Genomic DNA, 22055 nt, shown 5'->3' with positions numbered 1-22055 from the left:
GCAGAAAAATGAATTACAATCATGTGTACTTTAGAAGAGCATATCTGATTAAAAGTACATATCTATTCTCAAACTAGATAGACACCGTTATAAACACTAAATTGGTAAGATTAAGCACTCATCTAGCACTCATCTGTTGAGCTAGACTTATCTAACATATACAACACATCAAAAAATGGATTCCAACAAGAAGAGTGAGGATCTCTTAGTAAACTAGAGACTTTTTAACCTCCAATAACCACAAACATTGAGCCCTTCCCATTAAATATTTACCTGAATGATAAAAATAACTATTAGTATAATCTATAAAACCTAACGTGACATTTATTTTTGCTATGGTCACCCATTCATTCTAACAGAGAAATTGCAATTTTAGTGGTCTTACAGTTAGATCATAAAGACTCCTTAGAAATTCTGACTGAAACTATAAACAAGTGAAATTTCAAAAGCATATAACTCATGAGATATTAACTATTTAATACTTTTACTTATCAAGTGATGTTCAATTGTTAAATCCAGAAATAATTTTTACTATTTAAGATACAAATCTGTTTCTAGTAAGTAAAAAGTTAACTGAATCATTCAAATAAAAATGCTTATTCTCTATTAATAGTAAGTCATTATCCAATCAACACCTACATTGATTTAAATGACACACTAAAATAAAATTATTAGCATAGAAGAATTTTAGGACTTTTACCTTTGGCTTCTTTCCAAAGAGCCACAACTTGCCCTTGGCCTTTCCTACTGTGGTTTTGGCATCCATCTTCCCACTTTCTTGTTTGGATGCACTGATAGTCCCATCAGAAATGGTTCTATAAATATGCTGACTGTAATCTTCAAATGGAAAGTCTCCTGGAGGTTCAAATCCAGACTTGAAGGAGTCTACTACCATTTGAGAGTCCTACACATATGAAACATGTTTTTAAAACCATTTCATTTATCTTTAATACCATCAGCTTTCAAAACTTTACTCAAGAAAACAACAAATAAAAATTTAAAGGGAAGAATTTTATAGGTATCATTAAAGGTTTAAAGTGAATAATTTGTTCCTGTGGATTAGTAATAAACCTTAAATATTTTAACCCCAATAAAAATACTAATTTATAATCACGTTAACACTTTATAAATTTGTAAATGAACATTTTTATTTCATAACTTCAACCCACTGAAATTCATCTGAGGACAAGTTAGTTGATAAGAAAGATCTGACAGAAGGAATACAGGAAGAGGTTCTACTCAAGTAGAAATTCTAAAAAGTTTCAAAGAAAAAGGCCTCTAACTGCAAAAGAGAGTAAGAGACAAGTAGAAAGGCTTTCATTCATCCAAATGGGAAAGGATAAAAAAAGTATCTTAAAGACATGTTAACTTAGCAACAGAGAAAGATCTCACAAAAAGTATTAAATACAAAAAGCAACTTTAAAAAATACAAAGTTTAGTATAATTTCCCTAAAACTTTAAACCTCACATAACTACTATATATGGTCTTTGGACAAACCTACCAGGATCCCAACGTTCTACTGACACCTTAAGCTCATTATTTTCAAGCAGAATACTTTATCTCTAGGAACTCCTCCAGACCGGACCCCTAACCACTACTCTTTTGTGGCCTATTTCTGTTAATTGTGCATTTCACCTGTCATTTAGTCAAATGTTATTCATAAACCACACTTCAGTTTTGTCATTAATGCTACCCCTACCAATATGAGAAAGGAGAAGGGACTTAACTATATTTGTATTCTTGTATCCAGCCATACTGACATGTAAACGTAATCTCTGAATTCCCAATTAAAGAAACCAAAACTTCTTTTATTTTTGTTTAGTTTATTAATTTATTTTGGAGAGGGGAGGGGGAAAGCAAGCAAATGGAGGGAGAGGCAAAGGAAGCATCTTCAAGCACAATCCCCACTGAGCACTGGGATGGGGGGTGGCTGAGGGAACCCCCATGGGGCTTGATCCCAGGACCCCAATCTCATGACCTGAGCCCTGAAACGAAACCAACAGTCTGCCACTTAAACAACTGACCCACCCAGGCACCCCCAAAATCCTTTTATTTTTAATTTTTAAAAGATTATTTATTTATTTATTTGACAGAGAAAGAGAGAGAGAGAGAGATCACAAGTAGGCGGGGGTGGGGGGAGCAGGCTCCCTGCTGAGAAGACAGAACGATGCAGGGCTCAATCCCAGGACCCCAAGATCATAACCTGAGCCAAAGGCAGAGGCTTAACCCACTGAGCCACCCAGGTGCCCCAAAAATCCTTTTATTTTTACAATTTAAATTAGAATTCTATGGGTTACAGGAAGGATGCTAATTAACATAATACCAATTTGCTATGAAGACTAAAATATGTGGTACATATTTGGTAACCCCCAAACACTGGTTCTCTTCTCTTACTCTTTCCTCATAATCTGTTTTTGCCAACCATCCTTTCTGGTCACCCAATCAACATTTACTGAGAAATGACCAGGTACAAGAGTCTTGCTAGACCTTCATCAAGATAGAATGTGACTGGATATACTTCCTCAAGGGGAGCAGGGCTATGCTGTTCTACTTATTAAAGCCCTCCGCCCTTTTCCCCATGGGCCATTACTTCATACATTACCCATGCTTCAGGTGTCAACTCTTATATTAAAAGCAATTCCTACAATAGCTCCACATCTATTTCTTTCTCTTAATTTTCACTAGAGTAAGAATATAATACAGTTTGTAACCTACAGTTCACAGGTTGCATTATACTCTTAGAGTAGACTTAGTGAGTGGAGGAGAAGGATTAGAACTCTTTCCTTTCAGAACTAGAATTTTAGTGTTTAGAATGGTCTAAATAGTGTTTAGAATACAATTTAGAATCAGGTACTCATCAATTACTTTGCCCCTTTCCTAATTCATTTCACCATCACCAGCTGCATACCTAAACCAAATACACTTATTCAAATATAATCATATAGCACTTACTCTTCTTTCATCAACTGATTTTGCGGCGAGAATCATTCCTTCCAAACATTTTGAAATGATAGGAATAACTTTGCGTTCTGAGTCTGCAAATCCTCTGTAACACTCACTGAGTTTAATAGTCCTTCGTTCATCCATTTCTTGTAGTTGCTAATAATCAAAAATTTTTTTAAAAAGGGAATACTGAATTTTCTTTTCATGCTGAAGTAAACCCCACCTACAAATTAAGGATTCTACAGTAATAGTTACATTGTTGTTAATACTTTTTGCAGTGCTACAAACTTAAAATACTTAAAACTTGAGAACTGTTCTGTAACAAAAGAAAAAAAAAATATCCAGCTTTTAGCACATCTTAAAACCAGGTGACACTGGTTTTCAAGTATTCTAAAGGCACCCACTAACAGGCTACCAGCTCCCTACCTCTTACCACCTCCACCTTTCATTCTTCAGTCAGAGCAGCTGTGTATGTGTCCAGGGAAAGTTGCACTTGAAAAAAAGAATTCTGATGCTCTCCCCACCCCCCTTTTAAGCAACTGACCTATAACATATATAAATCTGAGATTTCTAAGCCCTTTAGTTAGTTCAGACTACTTCCCTAAGATCTGGCTGGACTAAGGATCCAGAGTTGACTGAATACCAACAGGTACTCAGACCTACCGGTAAGTCTACTGCTCAGAGTGACTGTCAAAGGATTGGGGACACAAGATGAAAAACAGGAAGCCATATGGTGAAAATGGTATATACAGTGGAATTCCCACAGTTCAAAAATTCACTGGCACATGACACCAAAAATTATGCTGTGATAAGTGAAGCCAATAAATTAACGGCATTTCTGACATTTAAAATCTGCCAGTGCTACAAAGCCTTTCTTTCTCCTAGAAAGCAGCTACACTGCTCAAATCCCCAAACTCACATAGCCTTCATACCAGTTTTTCCTCTCTAATTACTTCCCGAAACCTGTGGGTTTATTTTGACACTCACATTTTCACAAAAGGAACTGCTCCCAGCATTACAAAATGGCAAGACTGCTCCATAGCAAGGTCTAAATAAAAGGATCAGCCCAAAACACAGAAAGTGGTTGATCTCCAAGTTATGGTCTCCCCAGAACATGAAGGCTTAGCTGAAGAGCCTAGAAAAGCACCCAGAGAGAGGACTGGCAGGCTAGATACTCTGGATTAAATGACTGGAATATGATATCCACTCTAGCCCACTACCTCTAACTATGCTCCCTTTGTACTGCTAATTTGGTTAGAAAGAAAAAGAAAATATATTTGGGCTCACAACTCTTTCCATATAAGCTCTGCTTTCCCACATTACTTTCAACACCATTTCACTTAATCCCTGTTCTCTAAATTCTTGTCTTTTGTAATAAGCAGTAACATAACTTAGCCCTCACAGAAATTCTGGGTTTTTATCTCAGGCTGTTTGGCAACTGTTTATCATCAAATGATAATGGATGAAATTTGTAAGCAAACTTATGGCCTGAATTACATTTATGATCTGGCAGCTAGGAAGACAAGCAGGCAAAAACTGGGATAGCAAATCCACTTCATAAGATTTATTTCTGCCACATGGAATAATGCCAGAGATTCAGGTATAGTGTCAAAAAGCTACATCCCAATTCTTGTCAAGCAGATTACAATGTACAATCCAGTGAATTCTTCCCTATGTCCTAATGCTCAGTGATATGGTATTAAACTTTATCTAGAAAATGTCATTGTTTTAGTGGACTGTTTATTACACTAATCATAAATCTATAGGAAAATTTGTGATTTCAAAGTTAGGAAAAATTTACTTTGCCAATCTATAATCATAAAGGAAATTCGTATCACTAATCCTGATGACTAAAAAATATAGAAACATTCTGGCTTATTCCTGAAATTTAAGTTTCACTTCTGAAGGACAGCTCTTCCAACGGTAAAACCACATTAATTTCATAAATCTAAACTTTACCTTGTAAATCTGAGGAATCACTACGTAGAAATGTTTGTGTTGTTCTCCATTAAAGTTCTGTAACTGTGCCGCATATTCATTTTTATTTTCATCAGCCATATGTGTACGCAGATTCAACTGCTGTTTGGCCTAGAGACAAATTGGTCCAAATCATTACCAACAAAAATAATGAAAAAAATCATACCTAATTTGCTTTTCTAAAAATTATACCAAAACTAGACTTTTTCTAATTATTAGTCTCATTTAAAATTTAAAGAGATGCTTGCAGATCGTCTGGCCAGAGCACTATCCTTTGCAACATCCCCCTTCTCTTACTGCAAAAGAGTCCGCCCTCTTGAAATAATCTGTTCAAATGAAGTTTCTCCTTACCAAATCCAGATTTTTTAAAATTAAATAAATGACAACATTATGGCCTGACTTAAAACAGGATGCTCTTAATCAGAAGGGAAAAACAGTACAGAAATATTTTAGACAATTAAAGTCAGTAGTGAAATATGCCTTCAAACATAATCCACTTATATCCAACTAGAACCACAGTGGAATCAAATAATGATAAAATGTTAATTTTGGATAAAGTAATACTTGACAACGATTTCCATCTCTATAAAAAACCAGAGGTACTTTAAGGATTATTTAGAATACAGTTGTATTCATCTCAAGCTCTTATAGAAGTATTTTTTGAATGAGTCAGGTTAGCATCATCTATATTGTTAAGAATGTTAGAATACAAACTTAACATAAAATCATTAATTCCAGATTTAATGAAAGGGAATCTAAATAAATTTCTCAACTGTTCTAAAGTAGTAAGAAAAAACTAAGTAGGAATTCAACTCAATTTTTTAGTGTTTCAAGGAATAAATCATGTTATACTACAGTATTCTGGAAATGGTAAAGCACATTGTGAATAAACTTCATTACTTTAATTCCATTTTCTGCAAATGGGAGTCTCTAGCCTTCTAACAGCAGGTCCATAAGTTATTCGGAATTCAGAAACAAACTGACCTATGGAAATACATGCTAGCCAAGACACCAAATTAGCCCACAAAAATGCATTTAATCCACAGGGTACTTGAAGATTACAATACTTAAGTACTATGGAAACGAAACAGCAAGCCCAAAGTATTTCCACAGAAAAATACATTTGAAGTTCCAATGTGAGACCTTTAGTACACATTGCATTTATTTCTTCTCCCTTTCTCCCTGCTCCCACAAACTATGATGGAATACAGTATTCCAAATTATTCCCTACTCACAATGGTTCCATCAGGAGAAACCATTTCTGTTCTAAAGTCACTAGCTGTGATTGCCAAAGCATGGGGCAAAGGTTCCAGCAAGGTATGTGGGAGTATAACAATAGAAAGCTAATACCAACTGAAGCTTCCTCTGACATACAGTGGGCTTCATACTAATTGCCTTCTCTCTTTTATTTTTTAATATTGCATTAAAAATCCTTTAAATTTTTAATTGTGGTATAATACCACAATATTTTATTGTGGTATAATACCACAATACATGTAACATAAAACTGACCATCTTAGTCATTTCTAAGTGCACAGTTCAGGAGTGTTATGGTAAACTCATGCTATATTATTGCTTTAGGAAAATCAGTAAGTAGCTTGCTCCCTCTTCACTTTTTTTTTTTTTTTTTAACTTTTATCAATAGTTGCTCAATTGAAACTATGATCCCTTCCCTCCTTGGTCATTTACAATAGAATTCCTCTACTCCATAGTTTTTAAAGCAAATACTCAAAGTTTTCTAAACCTCTAATAAGTAAGGGAACTGCAAACAAATGAACATGAAAAAGGAAATTATGAACATGAAAATAAGTTAGGTCAAACTATTAAACATTTTATATCTGGATTTCAAAATACCTAATTGTTACTAAAGATCTCTTTACAGACAAAATGAAAAAAAAGTTAAATGAGAGTCCAGTTAAAGAGTTCCTTAACTTGTCTACTACATAAACTATGTATTCAAACAATGTTTAGTCAAAGGAGTTTTTAAGGAACCAGTGACAACAAGAAAGGATGAATCCCATGTATTAAACAGTGCTGTTTCCAACTGTTGTGGTCCATATCATATGCATGACATGATGCTGGAAGGAAATGAATATATGGATGATCAAAATCAGGATCCAAAAATCTTCACAGAAGAGCTGTGTCTAATAACTGACACAGATGTACATATGCATTTAAAATACCAACAGCACAAGTTCTGAAACATGTTTGCATACCACACTACATATGAAAAAACATTGGGTTAACCATAAACTCAATGGGAGTCCATCCAAACAAGTGGTCAATATATATTTAGGCCATGATTAACATAAATTTGGTGTTCAAAACAAGGGAGGCAATCAAACTCAGAACCAGTAAGACCATACCTGTATTATTATATCCAATCAGAAGTAACATAATTTATGTGGGATATTAACAAATTAACAGGTATCCAAAGGAAAATAGTTAACTTGAAAGTATTTCCTACATAGAATAAAAGAAACATGATGGTTTATCTAAGGGTAGAAAATAAGCTACAAATATCTAAAGAGCTATTAGGAGGAAAATACAGATTTGATATGTTTCTGGTATCTCAAAGAAATTTAAACAGAGTAATGAGTGGGATCAATATAAGGAAATGCTAATGCCGGCGGGGGGTGGGGTGGGGAGAACTGCCTTAAGACTGTGTATTTCCAACAAGATGGAACTTAATATCATTAGAGGTTTAAAGTCATTAAAAATCAAGGAGAAGGGGCACCTGGGTGGCTCAGTGGGTTAAGCCTCTGCCTTTGGCTCAGGTCATGATCTCAGGGTTCTGGAATCAAGCCCCGAGTGGGGCTCTCTGCTCCGCAAGGAGCCTGCTTCCCCCTCTCTCTCTGCCTGCCTCGCTACCTGCTTGTGATCTATCAAATAAATAAATAAAATCTAAAAACAAAAACAAAAAACCAGGCAGAAAAAATAAAAAGCCTCACAAGCTATACTAGAAGGCCTTTAAGGTAATTGTAAAATCTGGATTTTATTCAATTTTGTAGCTTTAAAGTAGTAAAGAAAACGGAAATAAATCACTACTCCCTTCCTTACTTTTTTCTTGTTCTAATCTTATAGAGAATTATAAAATCCTAAGTTGAAAATATACAATGGTGTATTTATATATTTGGTATATATATTGGTATATACTCCACAAAAATGTGGAGTAAGGTTCAAAATTCCAACACTTCAGCTCCATCACTAAGTCAAATGTTCTAAGAAAAAGAGCATATAGCAGGAGAGAAGGAAAACCTAAGCAGCCTAAGTTACAGGGCTGATCGTACAAACAGTTAATGTTACAGAACATCTGACCCAGGTCAGTTAGTGACAAGAGTTCAGTTTCCCAAAATGAATGAATGAATGAATGAATGAAACAAACAAACAAACACACACACACATAAACAGCTAACATCACATACCTCTGACACTTTGATCTTGTTTTGCCTTGTGTCAAGTTGGGGAACCACACTACCCAACTCCCATTTGCACACCCCATCAACTTACCTTAGACTTTTTTTAAAATATATTTGTCAGAGAGCGTGAGCACAAGCAGGGGGAGAGGCAGGCAGAGCACACAAAGGGAGAAGCAGTTTCCCCTGCTGAGCAGCAAGCCCAGGGCCCAGGACCCTGGAATCGTGACCTGAGCTGAAGGCAGTCACTTAACCAAATGAGCCACCCTGGCATCCCTTACCTTAGACTTTCTATTGTTTTGGAAGAATAGAAACTCATTCTCAATTGCAACCATTTCTTTCTTATGCATTCTGAATGCAGTTAAGACATTAGAATAAAATAAAGTAACACATATTAATTACTTTTTCAGACTAACTTGTAATATGGAAGTACACAAATATTTGTATATTTTAGGTTTGGACATAATTTTTTTCTTGGGAAAACTACCAATACAAACATTATAACTATTTTCCATATGTAAATAATGATATTTTGATACCGAAGTCAGTTTGGATTATTTCTTACCTTTTCAACATCTGCCTTGGTTGCATTAGTATCATTATCCAATCTTTCGTAACTCTGCTGTGCCTTTTCCGCCTCTCTACATTCTCTTTCAAATTTCTTTTTACTCTGTTTAAAAAATTAAAATATCACACTGAGATACAGAATTATCTCATTAAAAAAATAAAATGCTGCAACTGTACATTGTATAGAATTACATACTAAAAATAAAATTTTTCTAAATTAGAAAAGAAATGTTAGCATTATAATCAATCCATATGACCTAAATATCAGACATAGACTGTGAAGGAAAAAAAAATCACAGCCATGACTGAGTTAATATATATAATATACTTCATCATCTGCCAATAAGAAAAAAATCACACGTATTTTATAATTTTTTATTATAAGCTCACCTTCAGGAGGACTTTTTGGTTTGTTTGATGTTTTGTGTTTGGTTTTGCAGGTTTGTTTAGCTGGTTGGTTTTGGTGTTTGCTTTTCATTTTTTGTGGTGGAATGTGGAAATGTCCTCCCTCCAAAGTGGCTTCAATTTGTTTCTTCAGGGTGTCCCAGGAATACCATTAGCCCAGAACCAGGCCTTTGAAATTTTCACTTAATTCAAATGACTATGACTTTGTAAAAGCTATTCACAACAGAGCTGTGTGATATGGACCATATTTCCTTTCCGGCATACTTCCTTTTTTTTACTCCTGGACTTAGTTTTTTATCTTTGCTTAGTTTTCAACATATTTTTTTCTAATTCCACCGTAGTGTGCACAGTTCTTTAAAAATCTCCTCAGTTAATTCAAACATATTCAGAATTCTATCCATTTTATTTTCTTAAAGATTTTATTTATTTATTTGACAGACAAAGATCACAGGCAGGCAGAGAGGCAGGCTCCCTGCTGAGCAGAGAGCCCGATGCAGGACTCGATCCCAGAACCCTGGGATCATGACCTGAGCCGAAGGCAGCGGCTTAACCCACTGAGCCACCCAGGAGCCCTTCATTTTATTTTCTTAGTGAAATCTCTTCCAAAGGCCTTGATCTACTGAAATTTGGACTACTTAGCCAAACTAGACCTATTGCATAGCTGCTTCCTTAAAAATTCCTTCACCATCATTGCCGATTCCTTTCACCTCCCCTTTTGACAATTCTACACCTTCCCCATTCCTGGTTCCTTATTTTGCTAGAATACATTCAGCAACAGCTTCCTAAAGGATCTGCAGGAGGTAATTTTCATTATTTTCATTTTCATCGTTTTCATTTCAAATTTCTCCATGGCCAAAAAAACCTTTGCCATCACTTTCAATTGATAAAATCTGGCTGGGTATGATGCTGTCAGAAGTTGTCTTCCTTCAGTAATGTATAAGTACTAACTAATCCACTATCTTCTGGCTTCCTGATCCCATTCTGATTCCTGATCCTCTGCATAAAACATGTTTGTTTTGTTTTCCATTCTGGAGGCTGGTAAGCATCTTCTCTCTCGTAACGGCTCTGAAATTTCAGGAAGATATGTCTTGCTCTGAGTTTACTGTGCTGAGCACCTAGAAAAACCTTTCAATCTGGAAACTCATGTCTTTCAATTCCGGGAAAATTTTCTTGAATTATTTTTGTCTGTCCATTTTCAGTGTTTTCTCTTTTATAGAATGCTTATTACCTTGAAAATGAACCTATAGGATGAGCCCTCTAATTTTCTTGTATTTTCAATTTCTATCATTCTGCTCTACTTTAAGAGATTTCTTCAATTTTATTTTTTTCTAATGTGTTTTTCATTTCTACTATCCTAAAGTTCTTCTTTGTGTGTGTATTCCTTCTTTGACAGCATCTTATTCCTATTTCACAGATATAGTATCTTCTCTATTCCCTTTCAGAATATTAATAGTGTTTCAAATGTTTTGATTGTTTTTGCTATTTTCTATTTTCTTTCACAGTTATTGTTTCTTCAAAGCTGCACCCCCATGCCAAAGTTTTGGTTTTTATTATTTACATTAGTTGTTTTCTCTAAATGTCTGAGAATCCGTGCCTCTCTGTTCTTATTTTAAAAGCTAAATTAAAGTTTTCTACAGATGGGGCTTTTGGATTATTGTCTCTTCCTCTAGGGTGATATGGCCGGTCAGTTCCCTCGGAGAAACCCTACTATTGTTAACTGTAAGTCTTTCCTCGCAAGCTAGTTAGATTCCCCAGAGGAGACTCCTCAATTTCTTACCTGGAAAAACATATCCCTTGCTACTGTATTCTGAGAATCACTCAGAAGAAAGCAGAGGATGTCAACATTTTCTATGTAGCTAACAACCTCATTAGAACAAGTTAGATGTCTATTTCTTATCTTGGGGATTACAAAACTACACACGGGGCAAATCTGGGTTCCGAACCTCGTAACTACAAGGTCAAAGCCTAAATTTTTCACAAGACACCTCTCCTCCTTTGACCTTCAGACAGAGACAAATTTCTCTGCTGTCTCCTTTGACCAGTGGGCAGAGTTCTTACAGTTCATGTTTCACTAAAGGGCCAGTCCTTTGAAGGTTCAAAATTTTACACAGGTTTATCAGTTCCAACTCTCTACAACATATAGAGCTAAAACATCATCTCTGTCCCGGTATATTAAAACGTAAACCCTTACCAAGGTCCAATAAACCACCACACTCTAATACCTCTGCCTTTACTCTTCAAATGCCACTGTATCTCATAAACCTATTGCTCTGACCTCTAGTTTACCCTTTTTCTAGCAGTTAGTAATAGATTTCCCTTTCTCTTCTCTTACTTCTAAGAACTTAAAATACAATAAAAAATATTTTAGATATTATATCAAAGTATTTGTAGCCAAGAGGTCTCTGAGTTAGCTCAGATTGTCATATAGCTAGAATCAGACACACCTATACAATTAACATAAATAAATGTGTGCAGAAGATTTTACAAATTCTTTAAATGTACCATTTTGATTAGTATAACAATACCAAATAAGACATGTACAATTTATTCAAAGCACGTAAATATATCTGAATGCACATAATATTCAGAATGTCACTTTCCTATTAAGACTAAATTTCCACATTAAAAATAAATTTCTACATTTACTTCTCTGAAACTCAGTTCACACTGTTTTCAAACTGAGTAGCTACAGGCTACTAATTTTATTTCAATGTGAAGCTACTATATACAAAATTACTTTTGTATTAGTCATCTTATTATTTGTGAAAAAGAAACTATTAATTTCAGTGCAACAGCAAAAGAATCACTAGTACAATATTAAAAATACTAATACAGTAATATTAAAAATTCTCCTTCCATGAAAGATATCATTATAGAATATAGGAATACACTCCAGAAAAGACTCCCCTTCCTTCCACCCTTTACATGCCAGACTGATCAGCCGCCAATTCTATTCCTCCACCACTTCTTAGAAGAGCCCACCTCCCAGGGTAAAGCCTGACAACAGCTGATACTTGCTTTACCAGCCTCCCCACAGCTGGAGCATGGTCAAGTAATCTAATCCTGTCAAAGGTACCCATTAGGAGGTCTGCTGGGGATTTTCTCAAAGTTTTTCCTCCCTAATAAAAAGGAACAGTTAAAAGAGAAATGCTCTCCTTTTCCTGCTTCTGCATGCAGCTGAGAGGATGTGGTGCCTGGCAGCTTAAGCTGGTTGTTGACCATAAGGAGACAAGCCTGAGGAAAAAAGCCAACATAGTCAAGACATAAAAAGTGGACAGAGAAAGCAGAAGCAGCTTAAGTATATCACTGAGCTACTGAACAGCACTGAAACTGCTCCATTTCTGAGCTCTATTCTTAACAAATTTGCACGCTTTGTTACCTGAGCCACCTGACAGACCTGGCATCTTTGATACTTCTATCTTGGTAATTTCTCATCATCCCTTCAAAATCTTCTTTGCAGGTTCCTCTCTTCTGCCCTCATCTTAAATGCCGGTGTGGCCTATTTTCATTATCCCAAGGTTAGTAACTGTCTTTTTAAATATTTTCCTCAACTTGTCACTTACTCAGCCTGTCTCTTCCACTTCTTTATCTCCTCTCAATTATTTCAAAAATGTTAGGAATTTCACAAATTCATTTCCTTGATTAAACAGGAAGATACAGAACTAAGAAATGAGATCCTGCACATACTTCTACATATTCCACAAAAATTGTATTTGTCTGCTCCCTCACTAGACTGCAGGTTAGACAAAAACAAGGACTATGTCACTTATGTGTTTTTTCCCCACTGTTCACTTTTTGACCATGACTTAGTACACATCAACGATACCTTCAATAAACTTAAGTTGAGCTGAACACACCTTTAATGGTATTGTTAATGCCTTAAGGAAATCATTCTCACATTTTTTTTCAATGCTTCTTTCTTATGACCCCTCTAACTTATGGTTAGTAACTGCCAACTATTCTAAAGACAAGTCAGCACATATTAACAGGAATAATTTGTGCCAACACAAGTTTTTAAAGGGACCAATGACTCATGAGTGTAGGAGTCTGTTATTATGTGTAAATGAAAACACACATACATCCACACTCATTAGGTGGCAGATACTAAGAATGCTAGGTAAGGTAATTTAAAATTTAATAAATGTAAACACTCCCTAAAAGTCTTATTAAAACCAATTAGAATGAAAATGAAAACAAAAATGAAATGGACTATTAATATAAATAAGAATTCTCAATTAGCACAAGTGTCTACAATCATATATCAATGACATTTATATAGCAGAACTTTACTCTTAGAATACATGATTTCAGGGCGCCTAGGTGGCTCAGTGGGTTAAAGCCTCTGCCTTCGGCTTTAGGTCACAATCCCAGGGTCCTACGGTCCTGGGATCCTGGGATCAAGCCCCACATCAGGCTCTCTGCTCAGCAGGGAGCCTGCTTCCTCCTCTCTCTCTCTGCCTGCCTCTCTGCCTACTTGTGATCTCTGGCTGTTAAATAAATAAATAAAATCTTAAAAAAAAAAAAAAAAAGAATACGTGATTTCAAGCTCTGAATTTGTGATTTTAAAAAAAAGGTAAAAAAGGCCAAAAACATGTATATACATGAAGTTTTTAAAATCTCAAATCTAAAAGTCCTTAGCGCAAACTAAATTAATTTAACATGGGAAAAACTCCCTTTGGCATAATTTTCAAGGAATAATGTCCATAATAAAAAATACGCAAGTAAACAAGTAAAGAGTTAGCTGCTTGCTAACCTGAGAGTTCAGAAAGAATATATTTAAGATTTTATTTATGTATTAAGAAAGAGAGCCTGTGAGAGTAGGGAGGGGCAGAGGAGGAGAGGGAGAGAGAAGGAAAATCTGAAGCAGACTCTGCGTTCAGCAGGGAACCCAACACAGCTGAAACTCATGATCTGAGCCAAAACCAAGAGTCAGATGCTCAACTGATTCAGGCAGGTGCCCCCAGAAAGAATATTAGTCTTATTCTATAGAACATAATGTGGTAGAAAATTTTAAGGAAAGCAGACAACAATGTTCCTTACAGACATCTTGTTTTTCAAATGACTGCATGCCAGAATATTTAAGAGAAAGCACACTAGCAAGCACCTTTGGAAGTCTGGGGTTTTTCTTGTTTGTTTTTTGTTTTGTTTTTAAAGATTTTTTATTTGAGAGAGAGAGAATGCACGTGAGCGAGTGAGCACAGGGAGGGGCAAAGAGAGAGGGACAGAAATTCTCAAGCAGGCTCTCTGCTAAGCTGGATCCCAGGACCTCAAGACCACAACCTGAGCTGAAAATAAGACTCAGCCATTCAACCAATTCAGCCACCCGGGAGCCCCCACCCTTGGAAAGTTGTTTTTTTTTTTTTTCCCCACCCTTGGAAAGTTTTTATAATAAATAATTATTACACTTTTACAATTTTACCTATAAATACTACCAAATATTTTCTTTCCTAACATTTGATGGTCTATGAGCAGGAGCCCAGTACTAGGGAGATTTACATTATTACAGAATCACTAAACTAGAAGAAACATTTCATATAATCTAGTCCACTGTCTTCATCTTTCATAGGCTAAAGAAATCAAAAGACAGAACTAGATTCTAAGTCTCTGTCAAATGGTCTTCTGAGATACATCACTATTAATACTCCCACTACCCCACCCTCTTATCAATATTTTATAGTAACTACTGCAAAATCAAAAAGTATATTCCTAAACTATTAGAGTTATCTGAAGTTATCTGAAGATTACAGAATTGGTACAATATAAAGCCATATAGAAAAAAAAATGACAAAATGATTTCACATTCTTTGCACCAATGTCAAAGAGAATAAATACATCAAGAAATATTAAACTCAAAAGATGTGAAGCATAGGAGAATTTGGGGCTAAGTAGTCTACAAAACTATAAGCATGAAAACATTATAACCTACATTATCCATCTGTTTCCAGCACATGTCAAGGTACTGTTGAGCTTTCCGTCCCTCTTGAAGATGCTGAAGATCATAACCAAAAAACAAATAAAACAAACAAAAAATTATATTTGAGTACTAAAATTCTAAAAACTCCCCCAAACCTTTACTTTTCACTTTATTTTTTTGAGGTACTAATTATATAACTCTATCAAGAACTAGGAAAAGACTATTAATAAAGCAAAACTCACTAAAATGCACTTAATGAGTATTATCTGAATACTTTAAGTATATCCTATAAGACAGATATAATCTCTAGACAAAGATAGGACTTGTCTTGAATAGAGGTTGACAAATGTTTTCTATAAAGGGTCATATTTAAATATCTTAAGTTTTTGCAAGCCATGTGGTCTTGGTTACAAATATTCAACCTTTCTGATATAATACAAAAGCAGCCACAGGAAATACATTAAGTAAATGAGTGTAGGTGTGTTTCAAGAACACTTTAATTATAGTCAATGAAATGTGAATTTCAAACAGTTTTCACATGCTATGAAATATTCTTTTGACTTTCTTTTCAACTATCCAAAATATTACAAACCATTCTTAGCTCATGAGGAACGAAGAAAAAGAGCCAGTAAGCTATATTTGGCCCATGGGCTATAGGTTACCAAATCTTGGTCTTAAACCCAAAGGATCACAAATTAGCAAGAGTATCTTAAGAGAATTTTAGTTAAAAGAAACCAAAACAGCAAACCAGTTTATACTGAATGTTACTTTAAAAAGCAAAGTAATCATGTGAAAACATTTCATGTACTATATAACTGAATGAAAACAATAATTACCATTTTCCTTTCAGTTTTCAGATCATGAGCATATCTCATTAATTCACCATAAACTCTGTGCGCCATTTCTTCTGCTACTACTTCTCGCTGTCCTGCATAGTCATTTAACTCGTTAAGGATGTTAAAAAAGGCTATACACGAGGTAAACCTGACAAAAACATATTAAAAAATGGTGAAATTTATGTATTTTTTTCTTTAAAAATGTTTTCCATGAGGTATGGATTGAGCCTGACACTTGACAAAGTTTAACATACTCAACCTAACTCTCTGCTAGTAGCTCCAAATTAACTATATGAAAAGAATACTATATTTAGCTCAAGTTGTATGTTTGTATATCTTCAAGTAGTCTTAATTTATAAATAAAGGGATATATGGGGTCAAAAAATAGTAAGAATACTACCTGCAGGCTCTTTTGGCATACTGGAATCTCTTAAGTAGTCAATTGACTGGCCTGAGCTGGGGAATGAGCTGGGATTCCTAGGACTGGCAGCTGAACCTGTTGCAGAGATGATGTGCTTGCTCTCGAGGACAGAACCTGCCAATCATACCACTCAAATGCATCTCGATGGCTGATCTACAGAACAATTTTGCTATCAGCTCTGGACACAGCTGCTTGTATGCCTGCCCACATCCTGAATGGAAGTAAAGTGCCATTATGGTTGGCACCAAAGAGGGGTAGGAAGGGGCAATAAGGGTAAAAAAATGTGTGTGGAGGGAAGGAGAAAAACAAAGAGAATTGCTGTATTAACATGTACGGATCTATTCTAAATACACTGCCTGAACACTCTTTCAGCTGAAGGCAAGTAACTCAGATAATACTCCATTAACACTAAACTTAAGAACCCTAACAACTAACAATAATACACAAAGTTGTTTTAAGTCTAGTCTCTTTGTTTCTATATTTTACAACCATCCACATATCCCTGTTTAAGACTACCAAAAAGCTCATTAGCAATTCCTAAACTTTTATTAAGAGTTCCAAGGTTACTCTGAAAACCTTATTCCTTTTTGTTATCCCTTTAAACTAACCAGCTAAACTGTTTTAATACCTGGTAAGAGTAAAAGCAAGAATCTGACAAACTAACAATACCCTTTTCTTTTGAAGACTAAATCACTCAAGTACAATCCCAGTCCACATTTTACTTGGAAACCCATACTTTCAACTATTTCAGAAAACTGAGCCCAATGAAATATTCTTTCTTATCAGAATAAATACTTTCTTATTTAAGAACATGTGATTTTTTTAATTACAACTTTTAAAAATCATTATAAAGGGCTACCAGCATATTTATTTTACTAAATAACAAAAATATAAGTTTTTTTTATTTTAATATGCAATAATAAACAGGTATATAATTTACCTTGGTTCTTCATCTTTGGAGGAACGTTTGGGACAGTACTTCTTAACCAGATTTCTACAGGAAGAAAAAAAGTTTTTTAATGTATAAAAAATACTACTGTTGACCATAAGAGACTCTTAATCTCACAAAACAAACTGAAGGTTGCTAGGGGTAGGGAGGTAAGGAGAGGGTAGTTAGGTTATGGACACCGGGGAGGGTACATGCTATGGTGAGCGCTGTGAAGTATGTAAGCCTGGCGATTTGCAGAACTGTACCCCTGGGGCTAATAATACATTATATGTTAAAAAAAAAATACTATTGTTGAAACTGAAATATTCTAAAAATTGATAATTTCATGATATCAAGAATTTAATGACATAAAACAAGACAGCAACATAATCCTCTACTACCATTAACATCAAATGATCCCTATACTTTTTTCTTGAAATACTGATACCTATAAAAAGAAATGTTATTTCTGTGTTTGTATGACTGTAATCATAATAATCTGGATGATTACTTGCCTGGTTTCCTATCAATGGCGATAACAGTACCTAAACACTATGGTGTTATGAAAATTAAAGTGGGTAACATTTGTAAAGCATTTACCAGTGCTTTGTACAGTTCTCAAAATATGGTCAATGGACAGAGGTGAGAATAAGCAAAGTACAAAGAATAGAAGAAACAAATTTCAGTCTACTAAACTGAGCCAGAGCAAAAAGACAAGTATTTCAAAGAAATACCATCACTATTTTGTTTTGCAAATCAGGAATTTTAGTATGAACTAAGAGTAACAGGCGAACAGATGTGACTCACAGGATAAAAGAACAACATCCTCCATAACTCTGCTTTTATGATCCTTAACATTCTCTTTTTTAAGCAAATTAATTATATTTATACTTGTTTAACTTTCTTTGCCTGCATCCATGTTCATTCTACACAGTCTCAGCCTAAAATGCTACCTTATCTTACCTTTGCAAACTCAGAGGAAACTAGAACATATACTATAAAGTCAGAATGGACTACTTGGGTTTGAATCCTAATTGTTTTGTGTAGCCATCTATGTGTCCTTAGGTAATTTACTTGCCTGGTTTCCTATCAATGGCGATAACAGTACCTAAACACTATGGTGTTATGAAAATTAAAGTGGGTAACATTTGTAAAGCATTTACCAGTGCTTTGTACAGTTCTCAAAATATGGTCAATGGACAGTAAAGGTACAGACTCTGTTACAAAGCCACAAAAAGCTAAGTACAGAATGTGAGAAAAATTTGGCTGTTGAATCTAATAATAAAAAAACTGGTGCCTATTTTTATGTCTCCTTTTATGTCATTTTCCTAGTACTAAATTTTTACTGTATTTTACAAAAGCATTAATATACAATGAACTGGAAACTTACAAAGAAACTAATCCATCAACACAAAAAATGAGAATACACTGCTTTAATCTGTAGGCATTTACAAAATAAATGGCCCTATGGTCTTTCAAATAAATACTTCAAAAGAATCATTGTCTTAATTATTCTCAAATCATCATTGATTCATTCCACTTAATTCAGCTTATCCATTCTATATTTATCTACTATATGCTAGGCACTGTGCAAGCTACTGGGAACTTAAGAAATGAGAGAGTACCCATGCTCAAGATATTTATACTCTATTGAAAGAAGGTAAACATATACCAATAATTACAATATACAGCATAATAAATGCTATGATAAAAGTAACAAAGGGTGCTATGATAGACAAGAGAAAGTCTTAACACCCTGAACAATGGGGGAAAGAACAGGCAAGACATTGAGAAGGGTTAATATTTACCGAATTAATAAAAAAACTCACAATTAGGGCACCTGGGTAGTTCAGTCAGTTAGGCATCCTACTCTTGGTTTCAGGTCAGGCCATGATTTCACAGTCCTGGGATCAGACCTGGCATTGGATTCCACACTCAGTGGGGAGTCTGCTGGAGGTTTTATTCTTTGGTCCCTCTCCCTCTCTTACTAACTCTCTCTCTCTTTCTCTCAAATAAATAAATAAATCCTATAAAAATAAATAAATAAATAAAAATAAAAGAATAGATTAAGTGACCTTTGGGCAACATCAAACATACCAACATTTGCATTTTGGGGGTATCAGATGTTAAAGAGAAAGAGAGGGAAAAAATTTATCTGAAGAACAGCTGAAAAATTCCCTAACTTGAGGAATAAAACAGATATCCAGGTCAAGGAAGGAAAGAAAGCCCCAAAGGAGATAAACTTGAAGAAGTCTACCCTAAAGCACATAATAATTAAAATGTCAAAAATTAAAGACAGAATCTTAAAGCAGCAAGACAAAAAAGTAAATATTATGTAGAAGGAAACAATCACCTAAGTCTATAGTTTCGACTATTCAGTGGAAACTCTGCAGCCCACAGCATGATATATTCAATGTGCCAAAAACAGAAAAACAACAACAACAACAACCAAAAAAACAAAACAACAACAAAAAAAACCCCTATAACCAAGAATACTGCATTCAGTAAGGTTATCACTCAGAATTCAGAATTCATTCAGGAGAGAGTGTTTCCCAGGCAAACAAAGTTAAAGGACTCCATCACTACTAAGCCTACTTTACAAGTAGTGTTTAAGGGACTTCTTGGAGCAGAAAAGGCCACAACTAGAAAAAATTATGAAAGAAAAAATTTCACTAGTAAAAACAAATATATGGTAAAAATGGTAGATCACTCATAAAAGTAGTATGATGGTTAAAAAAACAAAAGTAGTAAAATTAATTTTATCTACAATAATGAGTTAAAGGATACACAAAATAAAAAGATGTAAACTATATATGTTAAATGCATAAAACAAAGGGAGGGGAAGAATGTAGTGCTTTTAGTAACTAAAGTGACCATAGCATGTTATATATAGCATGCATACACAGCATGTTATACATGAACCTCATTGTAACCACAAACCAAAACCTAGTAACACATATACAAAAAATAAAAAGAATCCACCAAAACACTAAAAAAAGTCATCAAATCACAAAGGAAAAAAGCAAGAAAAAAAAAAGAACCAAGAACTGCAAAAACAACCAGAAAACTATTAACAAAACAGCAATCAGGATATACATATCAGTAATTATCTTAAATGTAAATAAACTAAATGCTCCAATCAAAAGACAGAAGGTGACTGAATAGATTAAAAAAAAAACCAAAAAAACAAAAACAAGACCTATCTATATGCTGCCTACAAGAGGCTCATTTCCGACCTAAAGATACATACAGACTGGAAGTAAAGAGATGGAAAAAGATATTCCAGGAAAATGAAAACAAGAAAAGCTGAGGTAGCAATATTTGTACCAGATAAAACAGGCTTTAAAACAAAGATTTTAACAAGAGACAAATACGCCATTACATAATGATACAGAGATTAATCCAACAAGAGAATACAAGAACTATAAATACCTATGCACCCAACACAGAAGTACCTAAATATATAAGTCAAACATTAATAGACATAAAAGGAGAAATTGACAGTAATACAGTAAATAGTAGGGGACTTTAGCACTACACTTACACAAAATTTCCAAGGAAATATTGGCTTTGAACAACACATCAGAGCAGATGCACTTAACAGATACATACAGCATTCCACCCAAAAAGAACAGAATACATTCTTTTCAAGTATACATGGAACATTCTCCAGGAGATATCACATTTAGGCTACACAACAAGTCTCAATAAATTTAAAAACACTGACATCGTACCAAGCATATTTTCTGACCACAACAGTATGAAACTGAAAAATCAATCACAAGGAAAAAACTGGAAAAAACAAAAACACCTGGAGGCTAAACAATATGCAACTAAGTAACCAATAAGTCAACAAAGAAATCAAAGAAAATAATAAAATACTTTGAGACAAATGAAAATGTAAACTTGACACTGAAAACCCTTGAGACACAGCAAAGGCAGTTCTTTAAGAGGAAAGTTTATAGTGATAAAAGAAAAATCTCAAACAATCTAACCTCACATCTAAAAGAGCTAGAAAAGAACAAAACCCAAAGTTAAAAGAAGGAAGGAAATAATAAAGATCACAGCAGAAATAAATGAAATAGAGACTTAAAAAAATAGAAAATATCAAAACTAATAGCTGGTTCTTCAAAAAATAAACAATTAATAAAGCTTTAGTCAGACTCATCAAGAAAAAGAGAGAAGGGGGCGCCTGGGTGGCTCACTGGGTTAAAGCCTCTGTCTTTGGCTCAGGTCATGATCCCAGGTCCTGGGATCGAGCTCCACGTTGGACTCTCTGCTCCGCAGGGAGCCTGCTTTCTCCTCTCTCTCTCTCTGCCGGCCTCTCTGTCTACTTGTGATATCTGTCTGTCAAATAAATAAATAAAATCTTTAAAAAAAAAAAAAAAAAAGGAAAGGAAAAAAGAGAGGACTCAAAATCAGAAATGAAAGAGGAGGGAAGTTACAACCAACACCACAGAAATAAAATGGATTATGAGGCTACTATGAAAAAGTATACACCAACAAACTGGACAATGTAGAAGTAAGGACAAGTTCCCAGAAAAAAGCAATATTTCAAGAATGAATCAGGAAGAAAAAGAATTTGAACACATTAATAACTAGTAATTTGACTCAGAAACAACGAAAAAAATTCGTAACAAAAAAAGT

General features: G+C 34.7%; 1 protein-coding gene across 3 annotated transcripts in view; it reads right to left on the bottom strand.

Moving 5' to 3' along the window:
* Positions 1-22055, bottom strand: part of FNBP1L (formin binding protein 1 like) — a 105409-nt gene that overhangs the window by 19057 nt on the left and 64297 nt on the right. For all 3 annotated transcript variants that reach the window (XM_082688714.1, XM_082688713.1, XM_082688712.1), the window contains exons 3-9: positions 17421-17474; positions 16060-16207; positions 15236-15298; positions 8903-9007; positions 4904-5032; positions 2954-3100; positions 701-904 (exon numbers count right to left, since the gene is read on the bottom strand). In XM_082688714.1, the coding sequence (XP_082544840.1) occupies positions 701-904; positions 2954-3100; positions 4904-5032; positions 8903-9007; positions 15236-15298; positions 16060-16207; positions 17421-17474 (850 nt within the window). The remainder of the gene's footprint in view (positions 1-700; positions 905-2953; positions 3101-4903; positions 5033-8902; positions 9008-15235; positions 15299-16059; positions 16208-17420; positions 17475-22055) is intronic.

Source organism: Mustela nivalis, assembly GCF_964662115.1.
Source record: "Mustela nivalis genome assembly, chromosome: 10".
NCBI classification, from domain to species: domain Eukaryota; kingdom Metazoa; phylum Chordata; class Mammalia; order Carnivora; family Mustelidae; genus Mustela; species Mustela nivalis.
Note: the sequence above shows the minus strand (reverse complement) of the source record. Positions and strands in the feature narration are given on the sequence as shown.